This window comes from Felis catus, chromosome E3 (assembly GCF_018350175.1).
Source record: "Felis catus isolate Fca126 chromosome E3, F.catus_Fca126_mat1.0, whole genome shotgun sequence".
In the NCBI taxonomy this organism is placed as follows: Eukaryota; Metazoa; Chordata; class Mammalia; order Carnivora; family Felidae; genus Felis; species Felis catus.
Genome location: NC_058383.1, coordinates 10013575 through 10031619, shown reverse-complemented (window position 1 = coordinate 10031619; position 18045 = coordinate 10013575). Strand labels below are relative to the sequence as shown.

Genomic DNA, 18045 nt, shown 5'->3' with positions numbered 1-18045 from the left:
CAGGTAATGTTTATTTTCCTTCTCATTTTCTCTCTGCCTTGAGACTGCAGTTTGTACATAGTAGGTACTCAATTGCTGAGTGAATGAATGACTTCTTGAGGGGAGCAAGTTTCAGCATCCCGTGGGTCCCATTGCCAGGGAAAGTAATAAGTTGCTTTTCAATGTATAAACCACCCACTGAACTGAGGCACCGAGGTAAATTCATGCTATGTGACCCATTTGGGGTCCAGGTTGATTTTAATTTAGTTGAGGATAGTCTCCTCGCATCTTGGCCTTTCATTCATTCTGGTGTTTCCATCTTGGCCTTTCATTCATTCTGGTGTTTCCATCATTTCCTGTAGGTGATCTCATTAGAGAAACTGAAGGATTTTGGTGAGTGTGTGATTGCCCTACAAGCCAGTGTCATAAAGAAGTTTCTCCAAGGCTTCATGGCTCCCAAACAAAAGAGAAGAAAACTCCAAAGCGAAGATTCAGCAAAGACAGAAGAGGTGGATGAAGAGAAGAAAATGGCAGAGGAAGCAAAGGTATTTTGTTCATGAAGATGCAGTTTCATGACTGTGGAAGAGTGCGGTCTGGTTTTAAAATGGTCTCACCCTGTGATTTTACCTTCTGTAAGCACTGTTCCTGCACCAGTGGTCCATTTTTATCACTTTCACTAAATTTTGTGGTTTTCAGATTCGTCTGTGGAGCAGAGCTGGATAATGGCTCAGAGTGTCCCCAGCCCCTTTTGCCAGAGCTGATTTCTTTTTAAAAGGTGGTAGCAGTTTTTAAGTTTTCAAAAATGGTAGAATACTCGTAATGAGCACTTAGTCATTTTAGCCATTTCTGTGCTCTTTGTCAGTTGTGTGTCAAGTACCTACAGTATTATGTAGCCATCTCCCCTGTCCATCTCCAGAACCTTTATACCTTTGCAAGCTGACACTCTGCCCCTTAAAGACTGAACTACCCATTTCACTCTCCCCTCAATCCCTGGCAACCACCACTTTCTTTCTGCGTCTGAATTCAACTAGTCTGGGCACCGTTACATAGAAGTGGAATCATGCTATTTGTCCTTCTGCGACTGGTTTATTTAACTTAGCATAACGTCTTCAAAGCTCATCTGTGTTATATTACGTGCCAGAATTTCCCTTTTAAGACTGAGTAATAGTCCATTCTGTGTATATACTACATTCCATAGTCATCCGTCCATGCACACTTGGGTAACTTCCACCTTTTGGCTCTAGTGGGTGATGCTGCTGTGGGCCTTGAGAGCTTGCTGGGAGCCTCTAGCAGGGGAGTGCCACTGTATACCCTTGACTGAAGAATGGTCCTGCTCTATGGGGGAAGGTTCAGGAGGGCTGTACAGTGAGGGAGGAAGGATACACTCAGCTAGCCCACCACATGTGCCAGATCCATCCTGGAGAACTGGCATGACAGATATTGCAGCCGGTGGCCCTCACATCCAGTAATGCTGCTTTAAACACCAGTGTACAGCTATCTGTTCTAGTTCTTACTTTCAGTTCTTTTGGCTGTATACCTAGAAGTAGAATTGCTGCATCATTATAGTAATTCTGGTTAATTTTTTCAAGAACGGTCATGTTTTCCATAGAAGCTGCACCATTTTACATGCCCATCAGCCGTGCACAAGGGCTCTGATTTCTCCGCATTCTTGCCAACACTTGGTATTTTCTGTTTCTTTGGTTGCAGTCATCCTGATGGGTGTGAAGTGATCTCTTGTGGTTTTGATTTGCATTCCCCTAATGATTAGTGATGTTGAGCAATGTTTTTGTTGGCCTTTTGTCTGTCTTCTTGGGGGAAATGTTGCTTTGAGTCCTTTGGCTGCTTTTTAATTGGGTTGTATATTTTTCACTGTTGAGTTATGTAGGTTCTTTATGCGTTCTGGGTATTAATCCTTTATCACGTGTGTGATTTGCTAATACATTCTCGCATCCTGTGCGCTGCCTTTTACTTCTCTTGGTGATGTCCATTGATGTATAAAAGTTTTAAAGTTTGACAGAATTCACCTTACCTGTTGTTTCTTTTGCTGCTTCTGCTTTTAGTGTCACATCCAGGAAATATTGCCAGATCCAGTGTCAACAAATCCAATGTCCTTCCCCTCTGTTTTCTTCTACAGGTTTTAGAGTTTGAGCTCTTACACTTAAATCTTTGATCCAGGGGCACCTGGGGGGGCTCAGTCAGTTAAGCACCTGACTCTTGATTTCGGCTCAGGTCATGATATCGTGGTTCATGGGTTCGAGCCCCGCGTTGGGCTCTGTGCTGACAGCGTGGAGTCTCTCCCCCTCTCTCTGCCCCTCCCTAGCTTGTGCACACGGGTGTGTGTGCGCGCGTGCTCTCTCTCTCTCTCAAAAAAATTAATAATTAAATGAATTTTTTATTCATATTGAGTTAATTTTTGTAGAGTAAGGGTCTAACCTCAGTTTTTTGCATGTGGATATCCAGTTTTTTTGGTTTTTAAGTTTTAAAAGTAACATGCTCATTGTAAGTAAATCCAGTGTGAGAGGTACCGTAAAACATGAAACCACTCCTATCCTGGTGTTGCTCCCCAAGGATATCAGTCTTTAGTACTTTGGTGTGTTTTCTGTATACATATGAAGATAGTTTTATGGCAGTTGTACAGAATGGAGTCATCTGCATAATGTTCTGCGATTTTTCACCCCTCAGCATAATCTCTGTCTGTCTGCTTTCAGTCCATATAGATCCACATGACACTGTTTTCTGAGTATCTTAATTCCTTACTGATGAAATGTCTCTGGTTTTTCTTTATTAGAATAATTAGCTCCATTTTTTTGTTTTGTCTATTAGATTTCTGCTTAAGATTACTTAGGAAGAAAAGAATTTGAAAACACTACATGAAGGGAGTGGTCCCAGGCATTATCCCATAGAAGAACACTTTTCCCTGTTTTTTATTTTTCTCCACTCCCTCATTTCCTTCTGTTCACAAACATCTGGTAAAGACTTGCCTTGTGCCAGTCGTGTGGGAAGTCTGGAGGTGATGGTGATGAGTAGAAGCCAGAAGTCCTTGCCCTCAAGGAGTCCCGCTGGCATGGGAAGGATGGTCTTGGTGGCATCCGAGCGCTGATGAGAAAGTGCAGGAGCCAGCCTGCCTGTGAGGGGTACCTAGGGCAAAGCGGGGCCGGAGGAGAGGCCATGTCAGCTGGGTTTTGAGGAATAAGTAGGAGTTAATCCAGTTGTGGAAGGGCGCATAGGCTTCGTTAGATTGAGCTGACATTGGCTTTCTCCTCACGGGCCAGCCGGTCCTTGTTTTCCCTCCAAATTGATACAGAACACAGAATGAGTTTATTCTCTAAAGCTCCTCAGGTATTTGTACAGTGTTGTCAAGTTACTCTCCGTTTCTTCCCTCAGGCCAAGGGTGAAGCATGATAAAAGGATGCTTTTGGGAAGGAGGTAAGCAGAGCAGAGAGCTAAGATTCAGTCCGATAAAGGTTTAACTATTTTTTTTTAATGTTTTTATTTATTTTTGAGAGAGAGAGAGAGAGAGAGAGAGAGACAGACCGTGAGTGGGGAGGGGCAGAGAGGGAGGGAGACACAGAATCGGAAGCAGGCTCCAGGCTCCAAGCTGTCAGCACAGTGCCCGACACGGGGCTCAAACCCATGAACTGTGAGATCTTGACTTGAGCTGCAGTCGGATGCTTAACAGACTGAGCCACCCAGGCACCCCAAATAAAGGTTTAACTGTTAATTCATGACTTAGATTCAAACACTCCACACATGTTGGTATCTTCCTGGGATTTAGTTCCCAGTTCTCTGTGTTCTCTTTTGATGGTGGCACGGCATTCAGGTAAGCTTCTAGATGAAGTCTAAGATGTTAGATGGTTAATAGTCTCCTTTGCTAAGTCTTTTCTCATTAGGCCTCAGTTTTAGCCTTGCTGAGTACTGCATGGGCTTTATTTTTAACTGTATCCAGAAGAGTCTCTTGATGTGATGTTCCCTTGACATTTCTTTGCCAGTAACAGTTTCTCATTGCGCAGCAGTAGCTATAGAATTCTTGTCAAAAGTTCTTTTTTAATATTCCTCCCCATAGCAAAGTAACCTCTTTTTAGCTTGTCATATGAGACTTCATTCTTAACTTGATCGGGGAGGAAAATATGAGCGTTTTGCTGGTTTAACCTTGGGGCCCAGACACATGGTACACAAATGGAAAGCATGGAAGAGTTTCTTGGAAAATCAATTAGGTTGCCTACTAAGTAGTTCAACAATGTTCTCCATTAAAATGGCATTATGCCCTGCCTGCAGTTCCCGACCAAAGGTCAGCTTTGCCACAGCTCTGAAATTTTCCACTGCCCTTTGCTTTGAAGGTTTCCACTTAGCACAGGCTAGGGTTTTTCAGCTGGCACTAGGTGGTTGCTTGAACTAATATCAGTCTTTAAAATGGGCTTCAGTTTCCTTACTTACAAAAGTAGATGGTTTCTCTAATCCCTTTTTGTAATAGTTGATGATTTCAGATATTTAATGTTTATTTAATTTTTTTTTTTTTTTTGCATTAAGTGGGAAAGCCGTTGTATAAATTGGCAAAATCCTGAGTTCTTTTAGGCTATTTACTTTGGATGCATTTGTCCCTAAACTTGATTATCTGTTTTTCCATTTTAAATGTTCTTTTGTGGAAGAATATGGTTGAAAGCCTTGTCATATCCTAACCAAGATAGGATATTGCCTTTTTACTGTTAGTGAAAGGATTAATGGGAACTTTGCAGGTAAGCTGGCTTCCCCTTGATTCTGTTACATCCACTTCTACCTAGGGACCAATTTTATTTAAACATGCTAGAGATTTGAATTTTCCATCAGAATAATGTGTTTAGCCTCCAGCAGCATTGTAAGACCTAGAGGATTTACTGGATACCACCAGTGTCGAATGTCAAAACTTTGTTGCCACTGTATATCTGTTTTGAAAACGGTGTCTTTAAAAGCACAACAAAAAACCCAGTGTCTTGAATATGGTGTGGGGTTTTTGTTTTAATGTGCTGGACTGTTTGGAAGTTTTTACAGTGACAGGAGAACAGGATGGTCTTTCAAATCTTGAATGCCTAATGTTTTGCCCTCAAAATTAGAGGCTGGTTGGAATGTAGGCTGGTCTAAGTGGATAACTCAGTGGGTTTAACAGGATGCTAGTGATTATCCAGTATCTATGATGTCAAGAGCACTGGGATTGGGGATCTAGAAATGTGAAGGAGACCTGGCCCCAAATTGCTGAGACTTCGGGCAAAAATAGTAAATGAAGATTATACAAATGTGCACATATGTTCATAGCAGTATTATTTATAATAGCCCAAAAATGGAAATAGCCCAGATGTCCCTCAACTGATGAATGGATAGACAAAATGTGAATTATCCATTCAGTGGTTATTATTCAGCAGTTAAAATGGAATGAAGTATTGTTATATGCTACGATGTGGATGGACCTAGAAAAATTATGCTCAGTAAAAGAAGTCAGTCACAAAAGGTATACAGAATGTCCAGAATAAGAGAATCTCTAGACCAAAAGTGAATTAGTGGTTGCCTAGGTCTGGGGAAGTGGTGGGTTAGGGTGGAGGATGTGGAGTGGCTACTAGTGGGTGCTGCAAATGTTCTAGAATTAAGATTATGCCGCTAGTTGTACAGCTCTGCAAATACATGAAAAACCATTGTTTCTTTACAGGTGAACTTGTTAACATAAATTATGTCTCAAGTCTGTATTAAAATGAAGTTAAGTAAGCCTATTTCCAGGATCTTTCCAAAAAATTTTTTTTTATTTTAACGAGGCCAGATGTGCTATTGAGCACTCAAATCTTGTAATTCATAGGAAATAGTTAAAAAAAAAAAAGGGTACTATATGCTAATAGGACTCTTGAATGCTCTCATGCATCTGTCCACTAGAGGACAGCAAAGCCCATTTGAGCCATTTCTGTCTGTTAGGGCACTCTTTAAGGACTGAATCTTTTTTTTTTTTTTTTTTAATGTTTACTTATTTTTGAGTGAGAGACCGAACATGAGCGGGGGAGGGGCAGAGAGCGAGGAAGACAGAATCTGAAGCAGGCTTCAGGCTCTGAGCTGTCAGCACCGAGTATGACGCGGGGCTCAAACTCAGGAACTGCACGATCATGACCTGACCCAAAGTCAGATGCTTAACCGACTGGGCCACCCAGGTGCCCCTGAACCTAAAATTCTTAAATTTGTATTCCATTGAAGGCATGTGGGTTGTTAACCATGCTACAAGAATCTGTGTACCATAGGTCAGCTCTCCCTGGCATCATGGGAACAGCCCAGCCCAGCGAGGCAAGCTGCGATTGTGGACTTCACATTTTACTGAGGAGCTCTGAGGAGGGAAGGAAGGAAATTGTACTGTATTTTGAAGGCAGATGTTGAAATTATCTGCAGTGGAGTTGGAGTAAGGAATGAGCCAGATTCTACTAGAATTTTAGCTGCCCCTTAAATAGACTTTTTGTTGTATTTATATTACGTATTCTTGTTATTCGTGAATTGATACACACAGGGCTCTCTGTGGTTCTCTGTTTCCATAAGAAAGAGAAAGGGCAGCCTTTGTTCCCCACTCTCAAACCTCACACCACAGCTTCAGAAGTAGCTCAACGGTCTTTGTCCCTTGGCAGCTCTATTTTAAAGCCTGTGGGCTTCCAGGATAACTAGCCTTTCCTACAAGATAAAGACTATATTACTTAAAATAGACCTCTGCCTAGGGTAGAGCAGAGATGTGCAGCAGTGGTATTGTTAGTCAGCTAGGCCTGGTAGCCAAGTTGTAAAAGCAGTAGGCATCGCTCCCTGAATTTGAGTTCAGTTACGGCCAGGTTGGCCGGGTTAAGCAATACGATCCCCACAAGGTGGATGACAGTAGGATGACCTAATCTCTCAGCTTCCGGTGTAGCTCCCAAGCTTTCCCTCGTCCATCGCTGCTGTGTTTTCTGACTGTCTGAGAATGATAATCCCTTTAGAGGCATTTGTTTATGCAGATGCTTACCTCATCATTGAGGTAAGAAATGTTTTGAAGATGTAAACACCTTTTGATTAATGAAACAGTAATACCAATAAAGGAATTATCCAAAAATGGCATTTCTGGTTTTCCTTAGAATGTATATTTTATAGGAGAGAGGGTTGTGTTTATCATTGAATTTTTTTTTAAGTTTATTTATTTTGAGAGAGGGCACACATGCGTGCTAGTGAGAGAGGGACAGAAGGAGAGGGAGAGCAAGAATCCCAAGCAGGCTCCACACCGTCAGCGCAGAGCCCAATGCAGGCTCAATCTCATGAACCTTAGATCGTGACCTGAGCTGAAATCGAGTCAAGAGTTGGACACTTAACTGACTGAGCCACCCAGGTGCCCCTGTTGTTGAGAGTTTTAACCCCTCCTCCCCCTTCCTAACTGTGTTTTCCCTGGCTTATTCTGAATTAATTTGCATTTTCTGAAGATGGGAAGAGGCAGTGCTTATTATGCTGAGAGTAACTCCCGGGAAGAAGTGAGTCTGAGCCCTGGGCCTCTGAAATTTTCACTTACAAGTTGGTGATAAAGTCAAGAGGAATACTTCAGATTAGTGCATAGTATTTTTAAGTATTGGGGCGCTTGGGTGGCTCAGTCGGTTAAGTGGCTGACTTCGGCTCAGGTCATGATCTCAGTTTGTGGGTTTGGGTCTGCATCGGGCTCTGTGCTGACAGCTCAGAACCTGAAGTCTGCTTTGGATTCTGTGTCTCCCTCTCTGACCCTCCTCTGCTCACACTATCTCTTTCCAAAATGAAGAAACATTTTAAAAAAATTAAAATATTTTTTAAGTGTTGTAGAATGTTTCATGGAGAGTATTTACTATAATTTCCAGGCCCTGTAAACTGGGGTTGTGGCACATAACGCAGAAACCGATCATCTTGTTGACCAGAGTTGCGGTAGCTACATGATGTCACTGCACGCTTAGCGTGTACACAAGTGTTCGTGCTTTTAAATGACACTCAATCTTTAAGTGGATTTCACTGGAAGAGACAGGTGTCTGATCACCCTCCCCCGCCCCCCATCCCCTGCCTTAATTCTTTATGTAACCTTTGGTAAGTTTTTCCCACTCTTCAGAGCCTTGATTTCTTCTATAAACTAAACGGGTGAGACTGGAAAAGCCCTAGGAGTTAAATGTATCCAGCATTCTCTCACCCCTCCACCTGTTCCTGATGCTGTCAGTTCATGCTCTCCGGCAGCATTTCGCCAACAGTCTGCATGTCATGTCCTTGAGGTCGCTGTGGCAGCGCTGACCTGATGTGGTCTCTGTTTAGGTTGCGTCTGCTCTGGAGAAATGGAAGACAGCAATCCGTGAAGCTCAGACTTTTTCCAGAATGCATGTTCTACTTGGGATGCTTGATGCCTGTATCAAGTGGGATATGTCAGCAGAAAATGCTAGATGCAAAGTTTGTCGAAAGAAAGGTATATTTAAATCAGTGTTGTGTGTCTGAGTGTAATAGGGACTGGGGCTTCCATTCCAAAGATATTTCCCCCCCTGAAGATTTCTGTGCACAACTTTCAAGTGTAATGGAACAGAATTTGCCTTTTTCTAGAGATCTGTAAAATGCTGCCCTTTGAAGTAACATGACAGCAAATCAGAGAAAATCCTTTGTTCCTCAGTTTTGAATATAAGAGCGGTTTATCTTGCCAATCTTTAAATTTTCTACAGGGAACAAAATTAACCTACAATTTTAAATCTGAGTTTTTAGTCATCCATGAAGTAAGATATTCTACCAGCAGAGGGCAGTATTTGTGCATTGGGAAGAATACTCAGGTTTGGGCCAACTGTCACAGTCCTACAGAGCAAGGGGTTTGGGACTCTTTAATGCTTGTAGCTTTCAGAACCCGTGTAAAAGGAACTTAATGACTAATAGCCCTCAAGTGCTTTCTCAGTGGCTGAAGTTATTTTGTGAACTAGGTTAGGATTTAATTCCCTTCCCAAGGATGAAAAGATCCTGTGTAAAACCCATCAGTTGCTCTCAACATTGTTTTAGAATAAATGTTCTAGAGGGAAGTGACCATATCAGGTTGATTTCATATATTTTGAAACCGAGTGATTTAAGAGAACGATATCAGATGGGTATCGAGGAAGAGGATGGATAGGAAATGTTAATACTTCATGGGGGTTTGTTTCTTAGTGGGAGAGGAGCAGTGACATTTCCTGCTAGGACTTGGTATTTGCTGCCACTTTGTAAATGTTTTTAACTGTCCTCTCCTAGATGGAGTTGGATTTGGGGATAGAAGCCAGAAGACCTGAGTGTTAAATTACGAGTAGTGTAGTTATGCTTCATTTCTTCTCAGAAATGACTGCATTTTTTCTAAAAAGGGATAACAGTTTGCTAGACTGTTGGCTCCCCTGTGGCGTTAATGGAGGGTGAGTGGCTCTTTGTTACAGCTTGCCAACCATTGCTGTGCTCCGGACAGTGCTCTACAAGTTTATCTCCTTGCAGGTGAGGATGACAAACTGATCTTGTGTGATGAATGTAACAAAGCCTTCCACCTGTTTTGTCTGAGGCCAGCCCTCTATGAGGTGCCAGATGGTGAGTGGCAGTGCCCCGCTTGCCAGCCTGCTACTGCCAGGCGCAACTCCCGTGGCAGGTGAGAATTTCTTCTTTTAAAAACAGATGAAATGGCTGGTTTATAATTAAGCTTTAGTTATTCAAACTGAATTATTCTAAGGAGCTGTAAGTTCATCTTTTGCGTATGGAGCCTGATCATTTAAGGTATTACAGTAAGAGCTCAAAGGACTCTGATTTCACTTTAGCTTAATGTTGACATTTCTCATCTTCATTGTGAGACACGTTTTGTGTCTTCTTGATCCTGCCTAGCAGTATGTCTCCTTTTGCCTTTTACTTCCACTTGGGCCACTTCTTGATTTGCGATCACTTCTGCAACCACCCACCACTAAAAATCCCGAAACTCCTGACCTTCCTTACGCATACCTGTTGTTTTCCTTCCTGATCACGATTACAACTTTGCTGTCAACTTGAAAGTCTTCCTCTCTCTCAACTTCCGTGCTCATTTGCCAGACATTATCTGTGTGTCCAGACGTCTTACAAAATCAGTCATCTGCTGTGTACTCTCCATGGTCCCTGCTGTCATTTGGCCCTCCTGTCTCTCTCATCTGGGCTCCTCCAGTGGCTTCTTAATTCCTTACCTCCAGTCTTTCCCCCTCTTATTCGTCCAGCTTTTGTGGTGATACCAGAACAGTTTACATAAGGCAGAGATCTGTTCGTGTTACTCTCTTGTTTAAAAACCTTAATTTTTCCACTGCCTCTAGAAATACAGTCCAAATTCCTGGGCCTAATTTTTGAGATTGTTATAGAATGCTGGTCTTTGTTGTTGTTTATTTATTTTGAGAGAGACAGAGACAGCACAAGTAGGGCAGGGGCAGAGAGAGAAAGAGAGAGGGAATCCCAAGCAGCCTCCACACTGTCAGCACAGAGCCCAATGGCAGGGCTGAAACTCATGAAACCGTGAGATCATGACTTGAGCTGAACCCAATAGTTGGACACTTAACTGACTGAGCCCTAGGTGCACCCAGTCTGTGTTAAAAAAAATTTTTTTTTTAACATTTATTTATTTTTGAGAACGAGAGAGAGAACATGACCAGGGGAGGGGCAGAGAGAGGAAAAGGAGGCAGAGAATCCAAAGCAGGCTCCAGGCTCCAGGCTCCATGCTAACAGCTGAGAGCCTGATGTGGGATCCCTCCCCGGTCTGTTTTTATGAGCCCTTATTCCCATTTTGTGTGCTTGTTACAGACTGTTCATTGGGTATCCTTGCCTCTGTGTGTTCCTCCTAGCTGGGAATATTCCCTCTCCCCAGTACTGAGGGAACTGCCTATGGCCTACCTAAAATTTCACTTTTTTGAAGTGTTTTTGTCTTTGTAAAATTAGTTGTTCCTCCTCTGTGTTCCAAGTGAGCATCCAGTCTCGCGGTCTTTGGTGCATCGTGCCTCCATGATTAGGCTTACAAGTGACTGTCTTCCAGGAGATTGCTGCTGCCCCGAGAGTGGAGGTGGTGCTTTGTTCACCACCCTGACCCCCACAAGGCCGAACACCGGGGCCTTGTAAAGAGGAGATGCCTTCATACTGGCCAAGTTAATCCCGTTGTTTCCCACATTGCAGTTGGAGGTTGTGAAAGGGCAGCTTCTGGGTGCTCTGGCTTGGTCTCCGAGAGGGCAGAGCTGTTTGATCCTGACCCCATGTGACAGCGTTACTCAGTTATTTCTCACTCCGCTCCAGCCACACTGAGAGCCGAGTAAGGCACACTCCTCTGAAATGGCGGGGCTTTAGACCAGCTGTTCAGAGCCGGGATTAGCATTGCTTTGATGTCGTGGTCATCTGTAAGCTGTCCCACTCCTGGAACGGGGCCGTCAAGGTGGAGCAACACCTGTCCGGGCTGCTCGTTCGTTCAGTCTGCCCCAAGGTCGGGAGCAACTTTTCATATCTGAAATGTTACGTTACCTGGCTGATTCTGTTGAGACAAAAGAAACAGGTTTTGTGTTGTTTTATGTGAGGAGAGGTGCGGTTGTACTTTGGGCTTGATTTCTGGTGCTATTGGTGTCTCATCCAAAGCATTTATGGCCTGGTTGGGGAGAGATGCCATTGAAGCTTAGGCTTTCGTTCTGCTTCCTGTGTCCTGGCCTTGTCATCAAACCTGCCTAGTTGGTGAAGAGGAGAAAGCTACAGGGGTGTGGGAATTCATCCTTCCTCAGGAGCGCTTAGGCCTAGAACCACGGTCCTTCCCTACGTGCTTTTCCCTCCCCACAGGAATTACACTGAAGAGTCTGCCTCTGAGGACAGTGAAGATGATGAGAGCAATGAAGAGGAGGAAGAGGAGGAGGAGGAGGAGGAGGAAGAAGATTATGAGGTGGCTGGTTTGCGATGTAAGTATTCAGTTTGCCTTCATAGTTGACCTCACAGTTTTCCAGGCTGCCTTAGGAAGACTGCGTTGGCAGCGGACCCCCACCCAGCATTGCTCTCACGTGTTGTGGCTGTGGGGTGGGTGACTCCACTGCCATGGTTTCAAATGGGTTTTCAAGATGCCATTTAACCACTTTCCTAGTGGGAGGTTGGATCAGCCCTATGGTAGGTCCAGTTGGTCCAAGATTGAGTGGAATTCAAGCCCCCAAGTGTGTTGATGACGAGTCTCCTGATTCAAACCTCTCAGTGTATGGGGACAGTGGGGACAATGGGTAAGGAAGGTCTAGGCCCATTGTCATCTCTTAACGGTTGTTTTAGCCTCTGGTTCAGTGCTGCTGTCAGAGAAGTGATTTTTTTTTCTCTGGTTACAGTGATTTTTCTCATTTATGTGGCATGCAGGTCTATAGGTTTGCTGGTTTTAAAAAGAGAAGACTTGTTTTCTCATGGGTTAGGGTGGTTGTTTGGAAGGTTCAGATCTGTTTCTCACTAGATGCCAGCAGAGCCAGGGTTGGGGAGGCCTCATCATTTACACTTTACTTCGTTGACTCTCTCACTTCTGTGATGGTCATTTTTCATGAGTCCTTTTCATGATTAAGCCTAAAGTCCTGCAGTCTAGACTTTCAACAGCCTTCTCCTTTGCAAAGTATATACCCTTCCTTGTAGGTTGGTAGAAAAGAGACCACAAGTCAAGATTTTGATGAGCTTTTGAACAGATGATACAGTTCCCAAGATCACAGCACTCTGAACATTCACATCTTGGTATAGAGTCTGAGAAGGTGTTTGGTGTGACCAGTCTTCTGGCGGTGGTGCTGCTAAAACCTTGAGAGGTTTGGGTGTGCCCGCCTGCCCCCATCTTCCCAGTCCTGCAGGGCTCTAATTTGAGACCCATTAATTTCTCTCATTCCTATAGGGTTTTTGTTGTTGTTGTTGTTGTTGTTGTTGTTTTTCCCCAGGCATAATTTTCCAGTTATCCAGGGTAAGGAGACACGTAGTCCCTTACAGGAAGAGACTTCATCTGCTGGCTAGAGAGTGCAGTTCAGATGCACGGTTGTCTGGGAATAGATTCTGAATGTAACAGTGTACTCATTTGGTTTGTTTTCGGAGTAGTGGATGCTTTCACTTGTGAGTTATCTTCTCTTTCCAAGGAATTGTTCTCTCTCCAGGTTTCTAGGTTCTTGTCTGCCAAAAGGGTCTAGGAAGTATTAGTATACCTCTGAGCCCTTTGTCTGCTGCACCTTTTAGGCCACCAAAGATGTGTTCCTTAGTATAGCTCGAGGCCCTGGGTTGGTGGCTGTCTCTAGCATTTTGAGTTTCATCCTTGGTGTCAGTTTTTTATTCTCTCTTTCAAGCCTGGTCTTGAGCTTAGAGACCTTAAAATAGCTTATGAAGGGTTATCAGGGTCCAGAAGTGAATGTAAAACACTGTTTATTGATTCTTTGTGTCACCGACTGTGTATATCCCCGTCTCTGTCCACATGTCACCTCCCTGTGTTCAGTGGAGAAGCTTTGAGCTAATCCTTATGGAGCATCGCTCCTGGAGGACATATTGAGAAATGTTGGTTTGTCTGACATTGACCACCTGTTGTAAACCTGAGACACAGGTCATCTTGGGGGTCTTTGTATTCTTTATTGTTCCTTTCGGGGTTGTGGGCAAGGGCTCTTGTGGAAGTGGCCTGGTCCACTGTCTGTGCATTTCTTGCAGAAATGCAAGAAAGCTGGACTAGGGTAAGCCAGAAATTGGATTCGATGAGGGAGACTTTGCATAGGTATCTGCTTTTCTCTGAGAAGGTTGTGGTGAATGTAGGATTCCTTGGGGAACTAGGAAGTGTTCTACGTTCAGAGTCCCCCTCCACGTAAGGACGTACGTTGACAGGCTGAGCTGGGGCTGTGGGAATTCCAGGCAGACCTGTTAGCAGACGGCCTCTCCTCCTGGGTGAGTCAGCTCACCACTGACTCGTTCGTTCCCAGGAGTGACTGTGAACAGTGGGGCAGAGAGAGCCGTTCTGAAGAGAGCCTGCCGAAGAGACTCTTAGCAGGTCTTTGGCAGTTGATGAAAGCTATCCGTTCATCTCCTTCTCTACCTTTAAAGTGTCCTGTTAGGTAAGGCAAGAGAGAAACTGTAAGAGCTCCTTACAACCACGGGGAGCCGTTGCTTTGCTCGGCTGGGTGCTCTTCCCATTCCATAGATGTGTTCCCTTCTTCCTCAGCTGTTCGACTCCAAATCCATGTTTTCTATTTCAGTGAGACCTCGAAAGACTGTCCGGGGCAAGCATGGTGTCATCCCTCCTGCAGCGAGGCCAGGACGACGGCCAGGCAAGAAGCCTCATCCTGCTAGGAAGTCTCGGCCGAAGGTACCACCTGTGGACGACGCTGAGGTGGAGGAGCTGGTAAGTGATTTCTCCCCTTCCCTCTAACGCTCCCCCCCTCCCCCGCCAGTGTGCAACAGGTGGAAGCCTCCCCCTGGCGCCCCCCTCCCCAACTTTGCAGGCTGCTGCGTGTGGCAGATGGGTGGGCCTGGAGGCAGCAGGCCCTTCGGGAGCAGCTATGTCCGGCATTCCCCTGCTGTAGCCTGCAGATATCGTCTCCCCTAGTTAATAGGCAGCCTGTGACTTGTTAGGGATTTTAAAATAGTATCCATGTGTCTCCAGTGGCTCAGAGGGGCTGGGTCTCCATTGTGGGAATGTCAGCAATGTTGGAGCCTCATTCACTCTTGAGTCTTTTGCCGACAGTTGTCGTGGAGGGGTGTTACCCTCCCCTCTGCTCCCCCAACCAATGTAATTTTAGTGGTTTTACTTCAGATTTTACTTGAGCTTCCAAGAACAATAAAGAGGCTCTTGAAAATTAACTTATTCTGACAGAGCAAATTGGGGTTGGGGGCATAAAGTGAGCCTCTAGGGAGCTCGGGGGCATTGTGAGATCCTTCTGCTGGCCCGACCCTAACTAACTCTTCAAGCCCGTGGCTCTGACCACTGTGAGCCGCAGCAGTGATAACTCCTTGGAGGGGACACCCGCCCTTTCCTCCTCAGCCACTTAGCTCCCACATGCCTGCAGCAGGAGAGCCCGGGAAAGGAGTCGTGCCTCTCGCTTTTCTTCCCTCAGGCCCTCCACCCCCACAGAGTTAGCCGCCAGTGGTCCCTGTAACCAGTCCAGCTCTCCGCACTTGCTGTTTTATACCCCTCCATGGTGTGCACATAATCCCAGGTCCATCTGCTCTCAGGCCGCCGTCCTGGTGACAGTGGGCTCTCTAGCTGACCTCCAGCAGGACGGCTGTAATACGGCAACTGCTGCCTGCCCTCTGCTGCCCCCTTTGCAGGGAAGAGGCAAGTGGGCTGATGGGAAGACGCCTGCCCCCTGGCTGAGCGCACTCCCCGACTTGAATGTCAGATGTTGACTATCTCTGCTCCAAGAAAATGGTTGAACTCCTTACACACATTTTCTCTTCCGTCCACTCTTCTCTTGGACCTGTAATAACATGTCTCTCTTTTTTGGTGCCAGGTACTCCAGACCAAGCGGAGCTCCCGGAGGCAAAGCCTGGAGTTGCAGAAGTGTGAAGAGATCCTCCACAAGATTGTGAAGTACCGCTTCAGCTGGCCTTTCAGGTGGGCTTTGTGTCTCCAGCACAGGGAAGCAGGACCCACCTGTGGGTTCTCAGAGCGTGCAGATAGGCAGCTGGCCCGGGGCGTGCTGAGCGGAGGCCGTGGGATCCACCCCGATCCCTTTGTTTAGGCCATGTGTGAGTGGTGGAAGAGTTAGCTTCCCAAACTGGTAAGGGAGAGCACTTTGTACAAGGTGGACGCACCTCTTCTCCGCCTGCCAGCTGGCCGATCTCCGCAGGGGCGGGCGTTCTGGGAGCGGTGGTTTGATAACAAGGTTTGTGTCTGTTCTCGAGGCTACGTTCACATCTCCGTTTGGTTCTCTTCCACAGGGAGCCGGTGACCAGAGACGAGGCCGAGGATTACTATGATGTCATCACCCACCCCATGGACTTCCAGACAATGCAGAACAAATGTTCCTGTGGGAGCTACCGCTCTGTGCAGGAGTTTCTTACTGACATGAAGCAAGTGTTTACCAATGCTGAGCTCTACAACTGCCGGGGCAGCCATGTGCTAAACTGTATGGTGAAGACAGAACAGTGTCTGGTGGCTCTGTTGCATAAACACCTTCCTGGCCACCCATATGTCCGCAGGAAACGCAAGAAGTTTCCCGATCGGCTTGCTGAAGATGAAGGGGACAGTGAGTCAGAGCCCATTGGACAGTCCAGGGGACGAAGGCAGAAGAAATAGAGAGGCAGGGCCCTGGTAAGGGAGCTGAGGTGGGGGGAATGGAGAGAGCTGGGGAGGGTGAGCTGGGGGCGGGAGAGGAAGGCGGACAGGAGTGTGGAAGGGAGGGAGTCACGGGGAGTCCTGAAGTGCCCGTCATCCCGAGCTTCTGCCGCCCTCCCCAGCTCTCCAGAGGGCCCTCCGCACGCAGAGCTCTTTGGAGAACCTGCTCTTGGGTGGTCTCTGCCCAGAGACACGGCGGGTGGTAGACGAGGGCCTTGGCCCTGAAAGTGTCCAGGGAGGGTCTGGGGGTACAGCCCTTGTCGTGAGCCCCTGTCCTTTAACCTTCTTTCCCGGGGTCCCTCTCGCTTTGGCCACCACAACAGTGCCAAGCCTCTGGTCTCTAGGGGAGGGGTTACTGCATTACATAGAAGGATTGGGGGTAATCAGGCCAACTGGGGAGGTGGTATTGGTTTTTTTTAATCTGTATTTACACCCAGTCTTGTTTCTTCAAGCCCGTCCTCTGTGTCTCGCTCCCCCTCCCTCAGGTGACGCTATCAGTGAGTGCCACACCACGTTCTGTATTCACCAGCATCATGAGACACTTGTGCTCCTTTGAGTTGCTCTTGGCAGAGTAAAGGGACACGTCCCGGAGCCATTCCTGAATCTAACCCCTCCCCCTCTTTGTGACCGCTCTCTCCCTGCTCCCACCCCACCCCACCTCACCCCCTCAGAAAAAACAAAAAAACAAAAAAAACTTAAAAAAAAAACTAAAAAAAACCCACAAAAAACCTAAGGCACTTCACTTAGAGACTGGAGTCCTGCTTATAATCATGCATATAACCTTTACTTCAATGGGTCTGGCCAGAGGGGTGTTGGAGCCCAGCCCACCCACGTACCAGACAAGCTCTTAGGGGAGAAGAAAAGCAGGAAGAATTTAAATGTTTAATTTTTTTTAATTGACTTTTCTAGTTATTAAAAGTTGCTTGTTTCAGCAGTGATATTGTATAAAGAACATCTTGTAAGATATTTCTGTCATCTTGCTTTGGCACATGTACAGTACAGTTTATATGATAACGTGTTCGCTTTACTTTGCCCCGTCTCCTCCCTCAGCCCATCCTCTCTCCTTCAGAGAAGCCGGGCTGGAGGGTCATCGGGGCAGGTGGTGGGACCTGGGGGGGAAGGGCTGTCCCTCTGCCTGCCCCGAGCGCCGATTCTGCCGCCTCCATCTACAGCCGCCACCTCCCGCCTCCCCCCACCGTGTCCCCACGAAGCTGAATCTTGCCGGTCCGCCAGCTGCGCGTGGGGTGGGAGTGGGGGGGTGTGGAGGAGCTCTGCCGGCCCTTCCGCAAGGAGTCTGGCGTTAGTGGCTCTGGTTGGGCAGGACTTCCTAGTCGTCTTTCCCTTTTATGGCAGATTTTGATAAAATGCAAAACAGGGTTTAATTTTCTTTTCTACCAGCTTTGAATTTAGCAAATGTGAGCACCTCAGCTCTTCTGTAACTATTTAAGTTAAGGGAAAACATGTCCACCAAGGGGATTGCAGCTCCTAGAACTTGAGAATAAAGCCTCTTAATACTGAATTTCAAGGTGTGTTCCCTGTCTCGCCCCGCCTACCCTGCCCAGAGACCGGGGGGGATTTGCTCCAGTGGCTGCTGGATAGGTTTACTGTCCCTTCTCCCACAGGTTCGGAGTTAGCACTGACGCTACAGTTCCGTGATCCCAGCCACCAACACCTCCCCCTGCCTCTTACCCTAGAGCCAGTCTGTTCTTGTTAACAGTGAGAATCCTGTGTTCCCACTTCAGTGACACCTGAATTGTTTGTTGTTTTTTTTTTTTTTTAATTGTCTTTAAGGAGGAAGGGCCCCGTTCAAGGGTAAA

General features: G+C 46.1%; 1 protein-coding gene across 1 annotated transcript in view; it reads left to right on the top strand.

Moving 5' to 3' along the window:
• The window catches only part of BAZ1B (bromodomain adjacent to zinc finger domain 1B), a 71770-nt gene extending 54023 nt beyond the window's left edge, over nucleotides 1–17747 (top strand). The window contains exons 13-20 of the mRNA XM_045048043.1: nucleotides 342–524; nucleotides 8257–8404; nucleotides 9433–9580; nucleotides 11755–11870; nucleotides 14148–14293; nucleotides 15402–15505; nucleotides 15832–16204; nucleotides 16714–17747. Of these exons, the coding sequence (XP_044903978.1) occupies nucleotides 342–524; nucleotides 8257–8404; nucleotides 9433–9580; nucleotides 11755–11870; nucleotides 14148–14293; nucleotides 15402–15505; nucleotides 15832–16189 (1203 nt within the window). The 3' untranslated portion in view covers nucleotides 16190–16204; nucleotides 16714–17747. The remainder of the gene's footprint in view (nucleotides 1–341; nucleotides 525–8256; nucleotides 8405–9432; nucleotides 9581–11754; nucleotides 11871–14147; nucleotides 14294–15401; nucleotides 15506–15831; nucleotides 16205–16713) is intronic.
• The last annotated feature ends 298 nt before the right edge of the window (nucleotides 17748–18045 follow it).